Raw genomic sequence first — 24,455 nt, 5'->3', positions numbered from 1 at the left:
ACAAGGAAAATATCAGATCACAAAGAAATAAATAGCTCAATGAGAACCGCAACGCCAGTAAAGCCAAAAATCTCCATATAAACGGCATAATTATTATAATATCCAAAACAGATAAGGCAGCAAACAGTGATAAAGGTAACACTCACTGCCATAAAGTTTAACACGTTTCGCACCACACATGGGACTCATAAGCAATGAAAATGTAACTGAGGATTGTGGCATTACTTACTCTATGGTTCTCCCTGAGCTATCTGATTCTTTGTTCACACATTTTTCACAATCCCCAATTTTATAAACCCCTGTGTGGAATGTACTGTCTGTGTAGCACATGAAAGCATGTGCATGAATGCAGTTTTGTATATCAGTGTCTGTAGATTCATTGTGAATATATTTGGATACATAGTTTCAGTATAAATGTAAATGTATGTTTGTACGTAGTGTCAGTAAGTGTGAAACCAAAAGTGTGGGTGTTGGGCGAATGTGTGTGAATCACACACAAATATAGGTGAAGCAAACAGTCAATGCTTCTCTTAAATGTAATGTGGCCTGCAGGAAAAAAAATAATAATGGAGAAGCAATAGTGTAGATCAGGGATAGGCAACCTTCAACAATAATGATCTTACACCCATAATGCTGACAAAGTATCATGGGAGGTGTAGTCCAAAACATCTGGAGTGCCAAAGGTTGCCTATGCCTGGTGTAGATGTATAAATTGTCATGTGGGCTAGAGATACTGGTAACACGAGACCTTACAAAAGTAGAGCGGTTTTAGACACCGTGCTCTAGTGTATGAAGCAGTAGAACTAGTAAGGGCAATCCTGATCCCTCTTGTGTTGTATACAGCTGATACAGATATAACAGCAATGAGAAAAACTCCATAGTGTGATACTGTGTAGATATAAAACATATATGTAACTGGATGCACTCACATGATAATGAGCCCAATTAAGCTGGCTCGACACTTGGATAGACATGGATAGTCCAAAAGAAGGTAAATTGCACTTGTTCCAAGATAATACAGAATTTATTAAAATAAATAAAACAGCACAAAATACAATAAAAAAGTCCGATAAGACCAAAACGCGTTTCGCACTATGACCTTTTTATTTTTGAGTAATCCTGAATCGTCTCTTCTTGTTTTTCCCCCCTTTTAATTGTCGTAATTGAGCACAACTTCAGATCCACCCCTCATTTGTACTTGGTATGCACGCTGCGTTCCACCGATCCTATATTCCTCTACCAGGTTCACAAACTTTATTACGTAATTTCATGTTTAGCTACATGCATCCAACCCCCTATATATATATATATATATATATATATATATATATGTTCAGCTATATGCATCCGACCCTACTTAACACCAGATGCGACTAAGGTGCTGGTCCATTCCACTGTCCTTTCTCGCCTTGACTACTGTAATCCGCTTCTCAGTGGTCTTACGTGCTCCCAACTTGTGCCGTTACAGTCCATAATGAATACGGCGGCGAGGCTCATCTTACTGTCCGCCTGCACCGCTCACACCTCACCCTTCTGTCAGTCCCTACATTCTGTAAGATATAGGGCTTAATTTATAATTCTGGTTCTTGCTTTCAAATCTCTACATAATGCTGCTCCCACCTATCAATCCTCCCTAATACACAAGTATTTCCCGTCTAGGCCCTTACGATCTGCTGAAGACTTACATCTTCTGTCCATACTCCCACCTCTGATGCTCGCCTTCAAGACTTCTCGAGGGCTGCACTGTTCCTGTGGAACTCACTTCCCTCCTCCGTTAGATGCTCACCCAGTCTCCACTCCTTCAAAAAATCATTAAAAACTCACTTCTTCATAAAAGCGTATCAATTACACTATTAATAGCTCCCGACTAATTCCTCTCTTGCAACGGTCATTAGTCTAATACTATCCTTACCTTTTGTGTCACTTTACCCCACTCCCTCTAGCATGTAAGCTCATTGAGCAGGGCCCTCAATCCCTCTGTTCCTGTGTGTCCAACTTGTCTGGTTACAACTACATGTTTGTTCGTCCACCCACTGTAAAGCGCTGCAGAATTTGTTGGCGCTATATAAATAATAAAATAATAATATTAATATGGTATTTAGGGTATTGGAGGTGCACAGTTTGGACAGGGGTTAATCCTACCCATTTTTGGGGGGACCACCTTCCTCAAACGGTCGAATTACATCTCATTGAGAAGCCTGTGATTTGACCATTTTGCAATGTCAGAGAGCATGCTCTTCTCTTACTCACAACCTTTGTGTCTCTTATTCACCTTGTGTCTTACACATCCCCCATTGTATTTCTTACACAATAACATAACATATGCATCCTCCGAACGCAACATCTGCTTTTTCTGGAAGTCCCAGATCTTTATGATCCTGAACAACTCGAAGTTTCTTACTAGCTGGTTGAATATGGACATTATCATACATATATACTAAAAAAAACAGATATGAATCACAAATAATAATTCATTATAAAACCCTATTAATAATACCAATCAAACCTTTTCTACAAATTATTTCTACGTAGCTGTAAATAATTCCTTATGCATTTAATTTTATTATGGAGACATTCAATGCATATAAACTAGATCTAGGGGAATCCTTATCTTGCTATTTTAACCTATTCTTTGGCAACTGGCATAAATAAAAAAAAAATCTATTGAAGCTGAAATTCATTGGCATAAATAAGAAATATATTGAAGCTTAAATTCATTTTTAAAAATGGCATATTTCAAAATCATTATTTAATCTACAGAGGATTAAAGTATTAAAATTAAAAATAAATTAAATTTCTTCCGTTTCAACTTTTTTTATTAAAATCTCCTACCCTCCATTCTTTTTTTAATTTATCTCAAAGCACAAAAAAATAGAGCTTCTGGATTCTGATTGCGGGCTTTTTCAATATGTTGTGAAGCACTAAGTGTTTCTAAACCTTTTGTTATATTTCTGATATGCTCAGAAATTCTTCTACGGAGAAATCTAATTGTTTGTCCAATGTATAATAGATCACAAGGACATTTTAACCCCTTAAGGACACATGGCATGTTTGACATGTCATGACTCCCTTTTATTCCAGAAGTTTGGTCCTTAAGGGGTTAAAACACATATGACACTTTTAGAAAAAACATTGATCCTGAATTTAAAAAATCCACTATGGCAATCCACTATGGGTACAATGGAGAACTTTAAGAGTTTACCATTGGAGGAATGAAGCAAACCAGTACTTCCCCATTGCGAATATAATATAGGAAGTTGCAAAGAGAATTTGAACCTCCCATGTGAGCCAGCAGTGTCAGACAGTGTGTTATTTCAAGTCTGGGGAATAGAGTAGAGTCCGAAAAACCAAAGCTTTGCAGTCCAGTTTAGTATGGTTAAAATTGGTTGTGCTTGTACTTTCAATAGGAAAAACTCATCTGGTTCAGCTCAATGATGTACCCCAGGGTAATGTAGTGTGAAATCCATTCATAAAAACAAGCAATCCTGTATAACTAGCTAACAACAATAAGAAATGTTCCAGAGTCTGGTGCAACATGAAATCCTCCCAGGTTTGCGTCAAACAAAGTTCCACTCTGCACACAGCTGATGTGCAAGTGTCAAAACATAGACCTAGTGCAAGAGAAGAGGACCCCACTATTAATATACCTCCCCCACTAACTATACCTTGTAGGGAAATTTAATTATCTGTCGATATCATTAATGGGTATAAACCATAGGCTTATATATAAATGTGAAATTAAAATCCAGCGTTGTTAGTAACAAAATAAACAAATAGAAAAACTTAAATTATGCTGAAAATATTTTTATGCTGATAAATTTGTATTTAAAATGGATTAAGCGGCCTGTTCAAATGCATAAACTTATTTTATATGCATACAATACATTCACAGCACAAAATGTATTGTAAATTGTCCACATAATGCACTGGACTAATATATTACAATTTAAAATTTTGCATTAAAATGTTGCTTTCAAAGAGTGTGACTACCACTCATGATCAGATACCTAAAAATTATGTGATTATAGAAGGTTATGATTGTATGTTACCAAGGTAAATAAAATGAACCCAAAACCCAATCACTTGTAGGTCCAGTCGAAGGTGTATCTAGGTTATTTGGCACCTGGGGTGGGATAATCTGTGGGCATCCTCCTCCAAATTGTAAAATGCAATCCACCTACCCACCATAATCTATCTCCAGCCTGCTATCCAGTTTCCCTTTCTATTCTCCAGTTTGTCTCTGCACCCTCTCACCTCCTTGTGTGTGACTTGTAACCCCTCTCATGCTATTGTTTTCCTCTTCTAACCCCCGACACCTAGTATGTCCCATATTCTCGATTACCATTGTGTGCTTCTTGACCCTCTCTTAGCCCTCCTTTTGCTCCATGCTTGTCTCTTGGCCCCTTACCCCCTATTTTGTGTCTCATAGCTGCTATTACTCTTTAGAGTCTCTTAGTCCCCCTTGTATACTTCTTTACCTCTACTATCCCTTGTGTGCCCCTTAACCCTCCCTCTATACCCTGTGTGCCAGGTTAAGTACACTAGAGGTCAGAAGAGTCAATGGAAAGCCTGGTCAAAATACCAAGGAATCAAACACACTATAATGCGCTATTGGGACAGTGACCACAAGAGGGCAAAGAGTATTGGATGGACTAAAGTATAAACACTTCTACACACCAACAGCGTGCATATACATTGTCACAGGAATGATGCAAGGCACTTATTTTGATGCATGGTAGGGACCCTATAAAATGATGTAAAATATAGAGCTTTCAGCATCAGAAAAGATGCCAGGGTGGCACACTGCATCATTATAGATCCACGGTTTCAGCATGGGAGTGAAAGTGACACATGCTTAACGACACACTGCAACCACATAAAAATCACCTTACACCTGCTTCCTCCAGTCACCCTACATCGTCCTATGAGCCATTGTAAAGGACAGGAGATGAAGAATGGCAAAATATGGCAGTGAAAGCTTTAGTCTCTCTAGTCTGTTATATAACCTTCAAAACCCTCCACTGCCCTTAACCTAACCACCATAATCCATCTCCAACCTACTATCTAGTTTTCCTTTTCGCTGTCCAGTCTGTCTTCTAATCTCCCTAAATCCTTTGTAGCATGTCACTTAACTTCCCGAATTCCACCCCAGCCTGTCCATACTACTCTAATGACCATCAATAACTCCTCCTTCATCTGACATCCCCATGCCTTAAATCCCTCACCCCTTTACATTTTTAATCCCCTTGACATAAATCCACTGGCTTACCTTCCAGTTGTCATTTCCACATTGCATCTCGAGGACCCTGGTGGTTCAGTGTTTGAAACAGAAAGTTCATACTCCCTAACTCATGTTGCCTATATTTTAGTTCCACCTGAATAATAAAGTGTGGACATAAGACATCATGCCTTGATGCTTAATTTAGTGTCTTTATTTTTCTAGCAGCATTCAATGGAGGGAGGTGTCTTCAAAGACATTTTGGTTTTCTATTACTGCTTTCTGAAGCTAACAATGCTTTTATATTGGCAACCCGTAACTTCATCCTTATTCCAGGTGATAGGGAAGATGGAAGAGAGAAGAGAGAGGTATTTTAAGGGGATTTGGCTGCACAGTTGGGTTAAAATAGGATGAAGAAATACATTGAATAGTAGTTTTAAAATTATTATGTTTATGAACTACTTTTATTGGACATGACCTTCCAGCACGTGTCCAATAAAATTCTTTGTTCTGCGCCAGATGAGTTGGGCAGCACAATTACATCGGATTCCTCACTGCAGATTTTCATACAATTCACTCAGAGCACTGCAGAAGTGGAAAAATGATAAAATATTCTGGGGAAATATTACTTGATAGGGAAAGTAATTATGAAAAGCCATTATGTAGGAGTGGATGCTGGTTGTGTAACATTCTGTGAACGTATAGCTCATATTAATGTACTTTGATATTTGAGTAGCACTTTGAAATATCACATTTTTATTGCTGTTACTACAAAATTCGGCTGTACTGTAGTCATTAACATGCTTGTAAATCTTGTAAAATCAATAAACAGACTGAAAAAAAATGAACTTTGTTAAAAATGAAAATGTACGTTAAATGCCAAATCGCCGACCAATATCAGTGGCCAGTTGGAGGGGTCTGTCTAATTCAGCTGCTTTGACTAACTCAGCTGATAATCTTGAAGTCAAATTATTTACAGAATTTAACCAGCCATTTGGTTGGTGACAATCCACCATTGCAGAATTAATAGCCTCTTTGACTAGAAAAAACTACGTATGGCATTACCGGTCCTGTAAATCTTTTATGAGACAATAAATAAAGGGAATCACTTACAGTTAGTTAATTTATTAAATATACTGGCAATAATGCCACTGCTAAATTATTATACTGTACCAAAAAATATTTTATGAGTTTATAAATAAATGAAAAAAAGGTTGGTACCTTTTGGGTAAAGAAGACTACAAAGAACAAAATGAGGAAACGTCACACGCTATACCGATATATACAAAGATTTAGTCACAATTAAATAACCGAGAGGACAAAAATTACCTGCATCTCCAACCAAAGGCAATGTAATTTGTGTATAATGAATATTTCTGGTGAAAATTTCTAAAACCGGAGCAATTAGCCGGAACTGTTCATTGAAATATTTTTAGGGAAGTCACAGGTAGGAGACAAAATGAAAACATTAATTTTTAAAAAATGAAATGTCTATACCACTTAATAAAGTACGTCTATTTTAACTGTTGTTCAGTGTGACATATCTAAGGTTAATTTCTCGTGATATTTTCCCTTTTGTCAATCTTTATTTTTGTAGTGCCAAGAGTTTCAGAAGTGCTTGAGTTGCCACAACAGCAAGTACAAACTAGTGAAACAATTCATAGTAAACACTAACAGTTGCATGGCATTAGGTAATGGCACAATTTTTAGAAGGTATGTTCGGGTTAGGTACAGACTAATTAACGAAGCTGTATAGGTATGTCAGTGTTGAGTGTTCAGAAGTGGTTTCAAAACAGTTTATGCTAACGGACCATATGAGTGGTCTTAATAAGAGATTCTAACGTGCATAAGAGATTAGCGACATGCTGCTGTATAAGAGTATATCAAGCAAGCTTAACTAAGACAATACATGGCTGTGCATATCATTCAAGAGTTAACTTTGCTAGCACAGCCAACATTATCAGCTTGCATTATGCAGGAGTCCCCCCCCCCCCCCCCCAATAACAAGAGCCCCAATACAAAATAACTTAGAGTAGTGTGATTCTCGTGAGGGTGGATTGGCCATGGTGCCTTCCATGGATGGGGCTGTTGAGGAGTGTAACAGTCACCTGGGGACTTATGGAAGAGTTTACCAGGAGTTGGAGCCCAGTTGCAGGAGATGGCACAAGGAGGAGACAAAATCCAAAAACACAATACAGATAAAGGGGTAATCCAAACGCAGGGTCAGACGAGAAGCAGAAGTAATGGCTGGCAGTGGAGTAACGTAATCGGTAAAGCAGGCAGAGGTCAGAGTCCAGGAAATCAGTCAGTAGTGTAGCAGGAAACACCAAATGGGCAAAATGACCAGATACTAGGTTTCAGGCAGGGCTGGCTTTTACAGCCTGCTAATTAGATGCAGCTGACCCTAATTGGAAAAGGGCTACAGGTGGATCAGCACTGCTTAATCCAGACAAGGGGTCAGGAAGCAGAATAATGCAAACATAAACTAAAGCCTCCGGGTGGACCGCACGGCAGAGAACCTGACTGAGATGCTGGAGCTGTGAGTTCAAACCCAGCCAGGTCTCTTAAAGGGGTGGCCATGCTTTGCTGTCTGCAGGGCTCGGCTGTGCCGTGACAAGGAGTCTAAAAGTTAAAGACCTTGTGTCTCTGAGAGTCCCCTTCAGCCTATGCCACCTTGGATCTCTTTCCCGTTCTGCGGCCCACATAGGGACTCACCCGACCTAGATTCCTGTCCTGGGTGTCCCAAAAGACAGGGTCATTTGCTCTCAGCAGTAGAGGCATGCTGAAAGGTTAGCAGGGATTGTTGTTGTTGCTGGCTGGACCCAGTGGGGCTCTGAGTGCAGGCCATTCAAGGTGTGGAGCTGTGCATGATAGTGTGCTTGGGTGAGGCTGTTTGCTTCTTGCATGGTGCGGTAGTCACATGTGGGTTTCCCAATCACTGGGATGCAACTTGTCTATGGTGCCATTTTCTGTAGCGTTTTTCTTTACTAGGTGTGCCTTTATAGCTGTAGCGGGAGGGTAGCGCCTGCAGTGTGATCTTGATGTGGAGCTTGTGTGGCCAGCTTTCTCCCTAAGGTCTTGAATGCCGGGTTTAGCCGTGCCGTAATGTCTGGCTCCATTGTCGGGTCGAGATGCCATATGGTACTTTCTGCCATCCTGTTTACAGCAGTAGTTACTTGGGGCCATCGCCACAGCCTTTGGAGGGGCCTTCACCGGTCCATAGGGGGCGGAACGAGGGTCCAGAGACAGGCTTATAGTCGTTGTAGGTGGTGGGGGAGTGGCCGTCTCCCATGCTGGTAGTTGCGTTGCATTTTTTTGTATCCTACGGTAGCCCCCGCTGTCACCACTTCGGTAAGTGTCTTTTTGGGTCACTTGGAGGTAGTGGAAGGTAAGTCGGGTAATGTGCACCGTGGTGCAGGAGAATCTTGAGTCTGCTTCCACACAGCTCAGCGGTCAGACCCCACCCCCGATATTTTCCCTTTTAAGAGTTATAAGTGCAGTTCATAGCTTCATTATTCACCAGCAAATCTCAGTTGTACCATTTATAATGCCAGGATTGTTGTGTTTGGGTAGTATTGTTTTTCACTGTTGACCTGGTGACTTGTTTTGACAGTTTTTTGGTATTCCCTTTGGTTTAAATCTTACTATTGGTCAAAGAGTATGCTGACAGAACCTTGACTACAGAGGAGCTAAATATCTCACTTTTTATTTAATCCAAGCAGCGTGATGATCATCTGGATTGCTTTCGTCTATCTACACAACAGCTAGAGATGGTGAAAGAACGGATGGTGGATAACCTGGTAAACGATTCAGAGAAAGCATCTACTCTTAAAATGCTTCCCACTAATGTTACATCAACCCCAAATGGCACTGGTAAGCGAGGACAGTCTCAACTCATTTTTAGGACATGCATTTCATCAAATCTAAATCGCAGCAGGACAAAGGGTCAAGCAAATTCCATTATATCATAGCAGTACTGGTACAGGCTGCTGTCTGTCATAAAGGGAATGCATGCGGTCAAACTAACTACAGGAAGTGTTCATGGGCATACATTTGCTTATGGTGAAATACTTACAGTTTGATATGGTAATGCAAATAATAGAAAATACAATTACGTACTGTCAGTTTCTCAGTAAAGCTGTTTTAGTATTACATCACAAATAATAATAATAAAATAAAATAAAAAAAACAAGCCTGCAGAACACACATGCAGCCAATTATTATGTGGCTTGTAAAATTTGAAGGAAAAGGTTAATTGGACTCTGGTGATGCTCTGAGTCTGACATGTCCAAAAGTGCATAAAATTCTTTATATTAAACAAACAAACAAACTACTGAATATACTAAGTGATGGTCAACTCTTAATATAGTCACATTTAAATGGTTAATGTATTGTGTATATTATATGTCTGATGTCAGATTGACATTATTGCACTTAATAAAAACAGGCATGGGGAAAAAAAGGTTTTGTTTCGATTCCGTAAATTTAGAATTTAGTTTTGTCAGAAATTCAAAAAATATTGATTCAGACAAAACTAAATTAATCTGAAAATGTTGTTCATTTCTGAAATTTGGACGCACACGTGGGGAATGAATGAAGGTAGCAGTCACAAAGTTAAAAAAGTACAGTTTAGGGAGTTATCTGCTAAACCGCTGAAATAAATTAAGAAAAGCCCTTTTGTTAAAGGGACACTAGAGTCACCCAGGCCACTATAATCTCAGTGCAGTGGTCTGGGTTCAGTGACCCTGTCTTTTTCACCCTGGAACATTGCAGTTTTTTTCAAGATTTTTTCAAGAGTTTTTTTCAAGAGTTTTTGGAGAGTGTTAACATTGCCCCCTAGCGTCTAGAGGCGTATCCTCTTCATTGACCAAGTAAAACTTAGTCATGTGATGTGAAAGCATTCCTATGGTGCAGCTTAACAAATGTAGCATGTCATACGTAACTTCTGTTAGGACAATAAGACATGTGGATTCTAAGGCATGTAGATAGACACCCTGGACAAAAAAAAAATGCTTGTTAATCGAAGCTCTGGATTATGAAAAAGGTTATTGGTTAATACTCTGAGAATTAAATTAAAGCTATCTTAGAAGTATTGTTGTTGTAGATTTGATTTATTATTTAATTCATTTAATCTACAGAAAAAGGCACTTTCTTGGTGCTGGAACTGAAACAAGACACATTCCAAATCTCTCAGGTGAAACTTGATGGTCGTAACAATCCAGAAATTGAAAGTGAAAATTTCTCTATCCCCAAAACGCAGGTAATCGGAATGTCTCGAGTAGCAACTTGATCTGTAACTGTAGAATAGACTTTACTTACAAGTTTGTTAACAATTGAGCAGCAAAGTATGAAAAAGCTGAGGATGTATGTCAATCAAATAGCAATGGTTAGTAAACAGACTAAATTCTAGGTAGAGTCAAATGTAATAAATTTAATGAGAACCATATATTTCCTCTTAGATCTGGGAATGATTACAGGGACACTCCAGACCCCTAAAATACTTTAGCTTTTTGAAATACTTTGTGTATGAAGAGTGCGTCTTCTTTTTTTCATTTATTAAAAGTGCAAATTTCAATTTAAAAAAAAAATTGCATTTTTCTTTTAATTAACTTTGTTACACCCCCAGGTATTAAAGCAGACATCAGGTTCTGTTACTTCCTGGGTTGGTTTGCTCAGTGGAGATAAATTCAAGAGGCAGCAATTGCCCACAGTACCCAACATGAAAAGACTTCTCTTTGATCTGCACTGGGAAGTCTGTGATTGGACAACCACAAAATGTCTGACTGGGGGAAGATGGCAGACAAGAGCAGCTTTTTACATACACCCCAATGAAAAATGCTAAATACATGCATATACAAATATCCAACACCTCTTATCTATAACCTTGTCTGCAGAGAATGCAATAGCTTGCAGAGAGCAGGAGAGGGCCAAAGTATTTTAGGACATGTTCCAAGGGAGAACATTTTACTATTGAGTGTGAAAGTCTTATAGAAAGTGACGAGGGAAGGAGGGGGAAGAGAGGGGTAGGGGAAGGGGGGGGGTAGTCCAGGATGTAGTCAACAACCTTTGAGTGAAGAAGGAATATATGATAATGATGAAGACAGTGGTTCTCAACCCAGTCCTTAAGGACCCCCTAACAGTCCAGGATTTAGGGATTACCCAATTACCCAGTTGTGTCTAACACTTTAGACACAACACAGTAATCCCTCAATTCTGGACTGGTATGGGGTACTTGAGGACTGGGTTGGGAACCCCTGATTGAAGAGAAAGACGTCATGAGGGTCACAGAGAGTCAGCAGTTTGATGACATCAAGTTACAAGATGAGTGTATTAAACAAGCATCTGAGGTTGAGCATCCCTTGTTGGGAGATACGTCCGTTATTCTCAAAACCTTGTGAGCGCAATTTAAAGACACATTTATCCATAAGTGCTTTTCTGTGTGGAAGCATTGGATTTGCTGGGATCTTCTGGATTGATGATCTCAGCCATAGAGATGGGGCGACAATCGTGAGACCACGGCACTTGGGTAAATAAGATAAGTAAATGTAATTATTTATTTCTTTAAGCGGGGCCCAATAATACAAATAATTGCAAGAAAGCTATAGTGTCAGCAATACCTCTTTGTATTTCTAACAGTTTTGTTACTTTAATGGGCCAATATACTTCCAACTTCCTCAAAAAGTTCTTTCTATGCCAGAAGTAAGCAAGAAGATTGGGAAGAATTACAATGTAGTGTATTGGTATAGTTATGCTAGTGTAAATCTGTGTACAAGTGTCAGTTTGAGTCACTATCTGAGTGTTAGTGTGTGTCTGAATATCAGTGTCAGTGTGTGTGTGTGTATGTTTGTGTGTCAGCAATATCTGTACATTAACTGTTTTATTTGTTTTATGTCTACAGCTCTTTGAAGATATTGCTAGCTACTTGGCTACATTCAAGAAGCGGCGAAACATTCAGATTGATTTACCCATAGGCTTTACCTTCCCATTTACTTTCATCGAGAACACGGAAGATGAGGTGAAACACATGTATATCTCACGGAGAATGTTTCTAGTTTTGTATCTGCAACACATTGACAGCTGGGAAGTTGAAGGGATGGTTTACAATAGTCAGTTTAGCAGATATAAAACATGTGGTAGCTAAATAATATTAAACATTATATTATATGTGTGTTACTTGATTGTTGTAAGTGTTGCAAATGCTTACAGCTGAATCCTGGCTATGTTTGTATACTTTTTATTTAAAATTGTAACAGTGTAAAATTGTACAGTGTAATATTCTTCATTCTTCCACTGGGTAAGTATATCAGTTCTTAGGCAATACTGTGCTTCGGAACTTCGGTACTTCGACACTTCGGAAATTTGGTAATTTCGGAACTTCGTGACTTCGGCAATTTATCTATTCGGACATTTGGAAGTACCCGAATGTCCGAATTGCCCAAAATCGTCCGAATTCACATTTGGACCGAAACTAATTGCACATGTCTAGTATTTAGGACATTGATATATTTTCATTGTTATGCCCATGACCTCTCAGCACCTCATTAAATGTTAACTAACAAAAAAATGATGAATACATGACATAGGGAAAACATTTTTAATAAGCTGATTTTGAACAAATATGTCTGTGCTGTAAGGTATTTAAAAACCACGGTAATCTCTTTTGATTATTTTGTGCTAACCTGAGTGGTCTCCTTTAAATTGTACATTGCTGAAGAAAATGTTGGTGTTTCACGCGCAAGGAAATAATAACCAACCTTTTAATCAATGAAAATTATTTAATCTAGATGGAACTGAATTTGATTTTCAGTTTCTTTTCTTATTTTGTTTTATTGTGTGCACCTTGATGAAAATAACTTTTAATATCAATGTCTTTAATCAGAGCACCCTCATCTCATGGTCAAAAAGAGTATTTTATCAAGGAGTGGAAAATAGGAACATGGTGCAGTTACTACGTGAGGCCATATTTAAGCAAGAGGTAAGACTGGAGTTTATATTAAATGTTGCATCCAGGTTACATGAACATTTACAAACTTAAACATACATATACCTTAGAAATAAATATGCATTTTATCTTAATATTTTAAGCTCAGCTATCTTAAACTCTGCGTGGTGGAACTGAACAATATTGTTCGACTAACTCAATATTGATTTGTCTCAAAGCTCTCTCAAGATTTTTTGAGTAGACTTAATAGTTCTATTCATTGTAAACCCTCCACCCTACTCCTAACGATGTTCTTTGTACTCATCTTCTACCAGCTTAGCTCCACTTCACTGTTCTCTGCTGGTTAATATAGGCTAAACTATTAGGCAATGCTAAGAATTTTTATGTTTCTATGCATTTTCCTTTCTTTTTAGAATTATAAACCAAAATATATCACTTTTGTTAATGACACTGTTGGAACAATGATGAATTGTGGTTTCAAACATTCTGACTGTGAAGCTGGCCTCATTGTAGGTAAGTGCAATATCCTCCTGGGAACAAAGGAAAAAAATTGTCTTCCAAATTCTTTTTTGTGTGATTTCCCAGCCAATCACATTACATATCAGCGGAAAGCCCAGGATGCCATCTTTACAATACAGCAGGGATTGATAGAGTAGCTCAAATAAATAAAAGGAGATGCACATGAACAAACTGTCCAGTACGGAGGACACGTGTTAATGGACTGGTTATCAGGAGGATATAGTGTTTAGAGTAATAGAAGGGGATAAAATGGCTAAAAATAAGTAAACACAAAATAAAAGGAATACAAAATATATATTAATAAGACTAATTTGGTATTGTTTAATTTGAATTCAAATTGCCTTCTAGGGAATAGGACTACTTGCGACCTCTATATACAAAACTACAGACGAGATAGGATTTTCACATTGTGTTGAAGGATCTAAGAGCCTCTGTGTGAAAGCAGAAATCCAAATAATACCAATACTTATTGTATCCCAGTACGAGCCTGAGCAGAGGAGATATTCTTGCTGCTTCTTTGGTTTCAGGACTTCACACGGGTTATGACTCTGATGTTATCTCCACCTGCTGTCCTGCCGTTCCTTTGGCTGACTGCTGGGAAGAGAGGACCTGCCTCTGTGGGCGAGAAGGGGAATGAGCTCCTTGTCGCCCAAGTACTCTTACTGTATCAACAACATTACAGAGTTCCAGCAGTGCCACCACTCCCCTGTCTGCCTCCCTGAGACCATAGCGTCGGCGGGCTTATGGGAAATCCAGCCCTACTTAGGACATACTATTTCTTTCAATAGGCAGTGATAGGTCGAGTGCATCACCGGCCGGAGTGAAAGGCGCATGGGGGGGAAATTCCCGGTTAAACCTGCCCGGACACTCCAGCCCTATAACATCTTCAATAATCTGTAGCTGTTATGGGAGTTGGATTGATTTTTTTTTTAATAGTTTAGCAGTGTTTTTAGAAACACAATTTTCTATTGTTTGGTGCAATATGTATTCTTGATTATATATACTGACTTCACAGTCATTTCCAAAAGCAATTTTAATTCAAACACATGGCAGCACTGTTGTCAAACCTCCCATCCCAATAACAGATTGTATTACTTCATTATTTTGCTGATCCAACTAACAGATATAGTTGTCCAATAGTTTGGTTCCTAGAGCATTAGCCATCAGGAACCCCCTTTCCTATGCTCAACTTCCGAGGTTCAGGTTTTTCTAGAAGTTGAATACAAATAGAAAAAGATAAGTCCTGCGTTCACTCCCATCACTACTGGGTGGCAGAAATGACTACAATACACATCAGCCCCAATATATAGCAAAAACCAAAGGGAAAAAAGTTACCTGCACTCTCTCCTTAATCCCTATGTATATTTAGACAAACGAAGGTCATTTAGTTGCTCCAATGGCCATTGGAGGGAATGCCCGCCTGCCAACGTCAAGGCAGACCACCCTAAGCGGGTCCTACACTGACCCTTCAGCCTGCTTCCTTGAGCTTCTGGCAAAGATATCTCTAATGAGACAGAATGGTATTTTTTATATACACCTCTATATCTTCTTCTAGAAGTTGGTCAGGAAAGTAACTGCCAACTGTGATCAGAGCAGGTTTAACCTTAAGAAGACCCTACGCAGTTGACTAGGGCCCAGGGTGAGACAGATGCCCTGGAACCATAAATGTGCTTGGCCCTAAATGACCACAAATGGTAACCTATGTAGGGCCTTGTGGTATCGTAATCCTTTCCCGTCTGTGACAGCACTGAAAGAAAAGGGGATAAAAACTGACAAACAGAGGTGGGTGCACCGGGAATGGTCCCACCACCAGAAAGTCCAGGGAGCAAGAGGGGGAGGTTAAAATGTTATTAATTGTCTCTGTACCTCTTATCACTGAAATTCTTTAGAGGGCATTGTATGCAGTCAGGACACAGTACACATGCAGTGTGCTATGGGAATCATTTTTTATCACTGCATTTATACAAATTATTGCAATGTGAAGATCAAATCTTTTTCAAATTATTTGAACTTCCCATGAAATGATTTCCCTAAAATCTACCCTGATGAGAGAATAGTAAAATGTGATGTTTTTTTACTTCTTATCTAAATTATGCACCTATGTAACGCATTCATGTGCTGATCACGTTGGTTTCTCTTGCTACAGACAACAGTAGTAATATTTGTTATATGGAAATGGAAAATACGAGGGGGAATGAGGATGACTTGAATAGCTGGAGACGGTGTGTGAAAGTGGAGTGGGGCTCGTTTGGTGATAACGGAGATCTTCAGTCTTTCTCTACAATATACGATCAAAAAGTAGATAAGGAGTCTGAGAAACGAGGGAAACAGTGGTGAGATTGCCTATGATATTATATTTTGGGAAATTTTGTGAAGTTTGAGACAATTACCTTAGAAATAAAACTTAAAAGGACCCCCTGGGTGCCATGAAAATATCATCAGAATTAAGTTGTTATTGTGTAGGGTTACAGTTCACAAACGGTTTAACCCTAAAGTTTTTAATCCAGCGCTCTTTAGCTTGACCCCTGCCCTTCCACTGCTCTTTCATTTTGAAACAGGAAGCCTCGAACTGCCTCGGACAGGGACGCTGCTGATTGACTGACAGCATCAGCTGATCAGTAATTTCCCATTCACAAAACAGCTTGAGAATAATACGAAGCCATTTTTATCAATGGGGAACTACTGACTGGCTTAGAGCATCAGCGGACACTACCAACCAATCAGCAGTGCCCCTATTCGATGGTTAGAGATACAGTGGAAGGGTTGGGACAGAGCTAAATAGTCCTGTATTCAAAACTTTGGAATTCGGGGTTCATGAATGGTTTAACCCTTAAAGGTAATCTGGCCCGAGGAACCTCCTGCACCATAACAACTTAATTCAATGAAGTTGTTAGGGTTCCTGTGGAGTGTTTCTTTATTTTGCAAACATTCTCATCTTGTTTGTTATGTTTAGAGTTTTTATTTAAACCCCTAAACAATTGAAAGCCATAAATGTAATTTTAAAAGCAAGTGTTTGGTCTAGTACGCCTTTCAGTTACACTGCTGGCATGTAGGTGATTTGCTGTGACTACCTGTAAATAAATTACACGCTTTAAATGAGAATTTCAATAGTGACCTGTTTTTTGCATTAATGTTCTTTGATGTTAATTCATTACAACCGTTAAAGAAGTTATGTCCTGTAGCTACGAATTGAGGTGCAAGGAAGGTAAGTGAATACATGTGCAGTATTTGCAAGAAAGAACCCCAGAAGGTAGAAAGTGGAGTTTTACAGCAGAAAAATTATACTTAACTATATGAATAATAAAGCCAATTTAATGCACTTGCGGTTTACTGGACGCCACTGATTAGCTGATACCATCATTAGTCATTAAATGCTAGTTTGCAGCAAAATGAAAACCAAATTGCAAACTTAAAGGCTTATCGGCAGCCTATAAACAGCTGATAAATTAATGATAATGATAATCGGCTAGAACGTAAGTTAGGTCATTTTCAGTAGTAAAAATATATTACTTTATTTATTGATATCATATACATACTTCCCCAGTGTAAAACATCTATCATGTCATATTGGATGGTAGCCCTCACTGCTTTTCATATCTCATGCAGTTTTGAAAAGATGGTCAGTCTGACGTACGTTGGAGAAATAGTGCGTCATGTTTTGCTTGCCAACGACCGGCTGATGCGTCATGATGGAAACCATTCCAAGCTGCAAGAGAAGTATTGTCTTAAACCTGGTGATATTTTAACAATTAGCAAGTAAGTACTCAGTCTCATTCCTCTGAATCGTAGTATGTTATTAAAAGCACACACCTGGCACCACAACAACCTTTACTCAATGTTTAGGTTAGGAGACTTACTTATAACTGCAGCTGTAGGTTTGCTGCCTTGGTCTCAAATTTTAGAGGAGCAAACAACATTTCTGTACAAATATTTATACTCTGTTCAAATTGAATTTCAAATTTAAGGCCAAAGTAACTGAACTGGAGGCATAGCTGACTTGAACAAGTTAAATGTAGAGCAGCTAAATGTCAAATTACAATATATCCAGTTTAGCTATTTGTATATGTGAGTAAATATATCGGCAATAATACAAAGTAAACATCTAAACATGAAAACCATTTAAAGATACAAGTTCTTCGATACTCCAATACATCCGGCATAAAGATGCCAAAATAATTAGGCATACACAACCTTCCCAAAATGCATGGAGGTGGAGGATTGTCATCAATTACGTGTTGCCACCAAGTGACTCACTTATTGAGTGTGATTGACTGGCATGTGTCATCTAACCAGAAATTGTGAATAGATCTGGAGAAAAGACAGGCAACGGGACAGATTCCCTCTATGGTTTGGGGATCGGACTGCCTTATGAGGCCTAAAGCTTAGCAACCCATGTACATGAGCTATGATTAAAATATGGTGAACAATCCAGTTCCCTGTTCAGCTGTCTACGACACCCATTCCACTTACACCAATAACTCATAACCTGGACATTGCAGGCAGGCTCACACCCACTGAACCTCAGGCATTGGGAGCGCCAGATTGGACCTTCAACAAACAATGGTGTAATCCAGATGGATTGACGTCCCTTGCTGACCTGATGAGAGATGGCATTCTGAAGGGCAATGATAAATATAGATATCATCAAATCTGAAGGTTCTAAGACTCAACTCCAAATAAAAAAAAAAATCATAGGGATCAAACCCAATTTTAGACATTCTGTTCCTCCTGAGAGCATATGATTAGGTGTATATTCACCCTACATGCCCTGCTGAAAAATACCATACCGGGACAATCTCTGAAATTAACCACACGCTGGGAGTTGGATGTGAACCAGCAGTTGACGGAACGAAAATGGGAGAAGATTTTCATCCTTATGCACCAAGGCTCCATATGCTCTAAGATGTAGGAGAAGGGATACAAGCTATTGACACATTGATTGTTGCTGGAGATGTGTATGTGTGTGGGGGGGTTAAAGGGGGTTGGAACAGGCTTTCACATTTGGTGGACATGCCCTCAGATAGTTTTCTACTGGAAACAGATTCATGCCACAATCTCATTGATTTGCTTTTCTTTCCCCTACCCAAATTGTTACACCACACTGTACTCCCTATCTCAAAATATTAAAAGTCACTCACAATTCTAAATTCAGTGAAATTACTTATCCCTCTGTTTTAGAAATGGAGAGAGGTGCCTACCCTCCAATGAGTGACAAAAGTGGAAGAAATCAGTAGTATGGAACCACTAACCACACTGACAGATATATGAAAATGTAAACTCCTTCGATGGAAAATGTAGACATTGGACTTACTTAAAATAACAAGTGCCCCTCCCAGGGACTTAAGATAAGAATACACCATGAAAACGTTAATTTTTTCCTCCTCTTCTCCCTCTGATCCCCTGCTTTCCATTTCCACTCTAACCAATGGTATACAAATGGTTATTTGGCCAGATGGTTTAGACAGCTGATTGCCCTCAAAGCGGTAAAATACATAACTGGTTGCTAACCATTCATAAGCCCAATTCCTTATGTTCCATCATTGTTAATCCTGCTAATCCCATTCAATGAGACTGAATGTTCATTTACCATGTCTGAAACTGAATATTGAAGGAATACTATAGGGTCAGGAACACATAATTATGTATCTCTGACCCTATAGTGTTAAAACACTATCTAGCTCCCCTTGCCCCCCTAAATGTAGTAAAACCTTACCTTTATTCTAGACTGCTGGTGCTGGTTCTGCCCATGATCTGCCTCCTTAGCTGACATCATCAGAAGTGATAATCTAGGCCAGTCACAATGCTTTCCCATAGGATTGACTGAGATGGTCAATTCTGATGATCTCAGCCAAGGAGGAGGGCCAGGGTGGCAAAACCAAACGCCGCCTGGCCAATCAGCAACTCCTCATTCAGATGCATTGAATCAATGCAACTCTATGAAGAAAGTTCAGTGTCTCCATGTGGAGACACTGAATGTCTGTGATGCACAGTGTGCAGCACTGCTCTGAAAAGGCAGTGCTTACACTAATATGCCTACAGGGACTGACTTTACTCATCAGAACAACTACACAAAGCTATAGTGGTTCTGGTGACTATAGTGTCTCTTTAACATCAACTTGGTTTTCGATTGTCAACATGAAAGTATAACGATCTAACCTTAAATGATGCTGATATGGAACTTTTTCCTTTGAAAATCAAACATAAAGATTGTGGGGAAGAAAAGATACAAACTCTTGTCATTTTGCAATGAGTTTAGGGTTAATGTTGTAAGGAATTATTGCATAGGGACTATCAGTAGATTAGGTTTTGGGAATAGTGGTAGGTGAACTTTGACAAAGGACTCAAAGCATTAACAAGGTGGTATATTCAAAGATTTGAATTCAGTTTTTGTTGTTTGGAAGCTTTATGATAAGCAATGCATGGCTCCTCTACTCTAAAATATATTCCTGTATGTTCTTCCTAACAGTGTGCAGTTTCCATTCAGTCCATTTGACCTATGTGTTCAAGTTTGCTTTCAAAGTTTATCTATTGTTAAAACAGAACTCATTTACAAGTAGACTTGAGCATTCCATTTCAGAAGAATTACAAATTTAGACTTAAATTGGCTCATCCGGCCATTCCTGCCAGAACTCCGAATCTCCAAATGGCACAATGGAGAAATGAACCAATGAACTAATCATAAAATCAACTAAATTCTTCCATGCACAATTCATTTATTAGTGCATTCCTGTACATTAATACCAAATTAAAGAGCTAACCACTAAAAAGCTGAATGACCAATATTAAGAATATGGCTTTTCTTTATTTTGAACTTTCAGTTGCTTAGAAGATGACTCCCTAATTTGGTATCTTTATAAGGGATTGACATATTAAAGGATACTGAAATTAAGAGCTAGCTACTAAACGGTTGAAAGGCCAAAATTAAGAAAAGGACTTTTATTCATTTTCATTGTTAAGCTGTTTGGAAGATAGCTTTGGTATCCTGTGTATTTCATATACATTCTATATACATGTAGCACATGCATTGTATATACATGCAGGCTAGATACTGGGACATGGGAAGCAGAAAAGAACTGTCAAAAGACCTGCGTAACAAGGTAATGGAACTTTATAAAGAAGGAAAAGGATATAAAAAGATATGCAGAGCCTTTAAAATGCCAGTCGGTACTGTTTAATCACTTACGAAGAAGTCAGCAAGACCAAGAAAGATTTCAGCCACAACTGCTAGAAGAATTGTTGGGGATACAAAGAAAAACCCACAGACAACCTCAGAAGAAATACAGACTGATCTGGAAAAAGATGATGTGGTCGTTTCAAGGAGCACAATACGACGGTACGTGAACAAAAAAGAGCTGCATGGTCGAGTCGTCAGAAAGAAACCTTTACTGCACCTTTAATGCCACAATAAAGCCTGGTTACAATATGCCCAACAACACATTGACAAGCCTCACAGCTTCTGGCACACTGTAATTTGGAGTAACGAGACCAAAATAGAGCTTTATGGTCATAACCATAAGCGCTATGTTTGCAGAGGGGTCAGCAAGGCCTATAGTGAAAAGAATACCATACCCACTGTGAAGCATGGTGGTGGCTCACTGATGTTTTGGGGAGGGAGAGGGGGGGTGTGATCTCTAAAGACATAGGAAATCTTGTAAAAATCGATGGCAAGATGAATGCAGCATGCTATCAAAAAAATACTGGCAGTCAGTTTGCATTCTACAGCATGAAGGCTGCACATGGAATGCTCTTGGACATTCCAGCATGACAATGACCCTAAGCACAAGGCCAAGTTGACCCTCCAGTGGTTACATCAGAAAAAGGTGAAGGTTCTGAAGTGGCCATCACAGTCTCCTGACCTTAATATCATTGAGTCACTCTGAGGAGATCTCAAACGTGCGGTACATGCAAGATGGTCAAAGACTTTGCATGACCTGGAGACATTTTGCCAAGAGGAATGGGCAGCCATACCACCTGCAAGAATATGGGGCCTCATAGACAACTATTACAAAAGACTGCACGCTGTCATTGATGCTAAAGGGGGCAATACACAGTATTAAGAACTAAAGTTATGCAGACTTTTAAACAGGCGTAATTTCAATTTTGTCTTTGTTGCCATGTTTTGTTTTATTATTATTATTATTATTTAAAAAGCGCCAACAAGTTCCGTAGCGCTGTACAACAGGTGGGCAAACAGACACGTATTTGTAACCAGACAAGTTGGACACACAGGAACAGAGGGGTTGAGAGCCCTGCTCAATGAGCTTACATGCTAGAGGGAATGGGGTAATGTGACACAAAAGTTAAAGGTAGGGGTAGAAAAGTAGTTTGCTGGGATAGTGTTCATTGAGGGCTTAGTGATATGTTTTTTTATGATTGTGCCATCCTGTTATAACCTACAGTTTAATATGAAACCCATAAGAAAATATAGGAAATGTGTTTTGCCTGCTCACTCATGTTTTCTTGGTACATATATTACCAATTCTCCAAGGATATGCAAACCTTTGGGTACAATTGTACATTCTATTTAAATATAGCACATACATTATATGCACATGCAGCTGAACATGTATGTGGTTATGGTGCTTGGAGTGCTCCTTTAAATATGTAAGTACGTGCAGCATTTTATACTGAAACCTTGCACATACATTGAACTTGCACCATGACCACTTAAAAACACCGACGTAAACACATGGAGTAACTTTTTCACTGATTTCTTTATTTCTGATCAAATGTACAGTCTGACATTTATTATAATGATGTTTCTCTTGCAGAGATCCCCAGGGTAAGGATAGAGCCCAGGAATTACTAACATCACTAGGGTTTGTTCCAACTGATCAGGATTGTGATTGGATGAAGCGTGTGTGCGACACAGTGTTTTGCCGCTCTGCCTCACTATGTGGAGCTGGCCTGGCTGCAGTTATCGAACATATACAGAAAAAACATCCAAGAACAAAGCAAAGGATCACAGTGGGAGTTGATGGATTATTATTCAGGACTTTTCCAAAGTAAGTATGGCATTTATGATAATATATATCGTCTTGACATGGTTAATCTAAAATGGAATCATCACATTTCTGGAAATAAAAGGCAAATCCAAGGGTGTAGATTTTTACATTTATTTGTTTTTCAGAACTCACGGACACCTTTAACCTATGTTGTATATATATATATTTATATATATATAAATATAGGGATACTTATACATACTATTAAAAACCATTGAAATTGATGGTTCCTCTCCTAGTGCATGGATAACATTTATCGTTTGATATTTCTGTTATGCTAATTATCCCTTTGTTTCAACACACTCTACGAAAAGTATGTTGCTCAATGTCCCATATTGTTCCTTTTCTGCAGTTCTACCTTGCAAATCCCATCACTGGCATCTTATATCAATGATACAAATGCAAGTCCTTAGCCAGTCTTATAACATGTCTCCATAACTGTGCTTCCCAAACATGGCCATTCTCATTGTACTCATCCCTTTTATCCCACTCTTATCAAATCCTTCCTCTCCAACTCTCTGCCCTATATCAGTAGAGACTGATACCTGATCTCTGACTTTCTTTTTCCTTCTCCACTTTCCAACACTTTCTGGGAACCTATTTACAAGTTTACACATCATTCCAATAATCTCCAGTATTCACAATCAGTTATGCATTTAATATTTAGACAATGTGTCCCTTCAATTAACTACACAATCTATCACATTCACACATACGAGATCAGCCACACACACATATCTAGCAAGCTATGTATGATTTAGTCATTTACATGCATGCACTGTTCTATGGGAATACATACACAAATAGCTAAACATACACAGTTTTACCTACACACTGACCAGAAACAATATTAAAACCACATGCCTGATATTGTGTAGGTGCCCCTTGTCCTGCCATAATAGCTCTGATGCATAGGCATGGACTCCACAAGTTTCCTGTGGTATCTAGCACCGAGACATTGGCAACAGATTCTTTAAGTCCTACAAGTAGCAAGGTAGGGCCTCCATGGAATGGGTTTGTTGTTCCAGGACATCCCAAAGATGAGCAATAGGATTAAGAACTGGGGAATCTGGAGGCCAAGGCAACACATTGAACTCTTTGTCATGTTCCTCAAACCACTCCAGAACACCTTTTGCAGAGTGACAGGATGCATTATCCTGCTGAAAGAGGTCACTGCCATTAGGGAACACCATTGCTATAAAGGGGTGTACATTATCTGCAACAATCTCTAGGTAGGCGGCCTGTGTCAAAGTAACATGCGCATGAATGCCGGGACCTAAGATTTTACAGCAGAACATTGCCCAAAACATAATACTGCTTCCGCTGGCTTCCTTCTTCCCATAGTGCATCCTTCTGTCATCTGCTCCCCACGCACCTGACCATCCATCTGATCTAGAGGAAAACTTGATTCATCAGACCAAGAAACCTTATTCCATTGCTCCTTTTGGCAGTGGACAGGGCCATCATGGGCACTCTGAGCAGTCTGTGGCTACACAGCCCCATACTTAGCAAACTGCAATGCACTGTGTATTCTGGGATATTTCTATCATGTCCAGCATTATGTTTTTCAGCAAATTGAGCTATAGTAGTTCTTCTGTGTCATCAGAGTAGAAGGGCTATCCTTCACGCTCTCCACATATACCAATGAGACGATGGTGTGGCAGGCTAACCACAGGTACTCTAGTTATCACTACCAAGGACTCCCTTTCCCATTTAGTGAATAGCTCAGAAGTGATTATAGCCCATTTCCTAACCATTAGCCAAGACTTAA

The 24,455-nt window shown here is 39.1% G+C and overlaps 2 protein-coding genes across 2 annotated transcripts in view; both read left to right on the top strand.

Annotated features, from left to right (window-relative positions):
- Positions 1-8,988: 8,988 nt before the first annotated feature.
- LOC134601636 (hexokinase-2-like) lies at positions 8,989-20,355 on the top strand. Its single transcript, XM_063446154.1, has 8 exons — positions 8,989-9,091; positions 10,357-10,478; positions 12,117-12,233; positions 13,098-13,193; positions 13,574-13,673; positions 15,826-16,012; positions 17,286-17,435; positions 20,220-20,355. The coding sequence occupies exons 1-8, from the start codon at positions 8,989-8,991 to the stop codon at positions 20,353-20,355; spliced, it is 1,011 nt and encodes a 336-aa protein (XP_063302224.1).
- A 3,981-nt stretch (positions 20,356-24,336) lies between these two features.
- The window catches only part of LOC134601635 (hexokinase-2-like), a 78,622-nt gene continuing 78,503 nt past the window's right edge, over positions 24,337-24,455 (top strand). Inside the window, exon 1 of the mRNA XM_063446153.1 lies at positions 24,337-24,359. Within this exon, the coding sequence (XP_063302223.1) occupies positions 24,337-24,359 (23 nt within the window). The remainder of the gene's footprint in view (positions 24,360-24,455) is intronic.

Source organism: Pelobates fuscus, chromosome 3, assembly GCF_036172605.1.
Source record: "Pelobates fuscus isolate aPelFus1 chromosome 3, aPelFus1.pri, whole genome shotgun sequence".
Classification (NCBI taxonomy): Eukaryota; Metazoa; Chordata; class Amphibia; order Anura; family Pelobatidae; genus Pelobates; species Pelobates fuscus.
The sequence above is the reverse complement of the archived record's forward strand: the minus strand, read 5'-3'. Positions and strand labels throughout refer to the sequence as shown.

Excerpts from the sequence above, each read along its gene's own strand:
- LOC134601636 (XM_063446154.1), top strand. The coding sequence starts at position 8,989 with ATGGTGAAAGAACGGATGGTGGATAACCTGGTAAACGATTCAGAGAAA. Across the intron at positions 10,479-12,116 it reads TCTCTATCCCCAAAACGCAG|CTCTTTGAAGATATTGCTAG; the intron begins GTAATCGGAATG and ends TTATGTCTACAG. Across the intron at positions 13,674-15,825 it reads TGAAGCTGGCCTCATTGTAG|ACAACAGTAGTAATATTTGT; the intron begins GTAAGTGCAATA and ends CTCTTGCTACAG.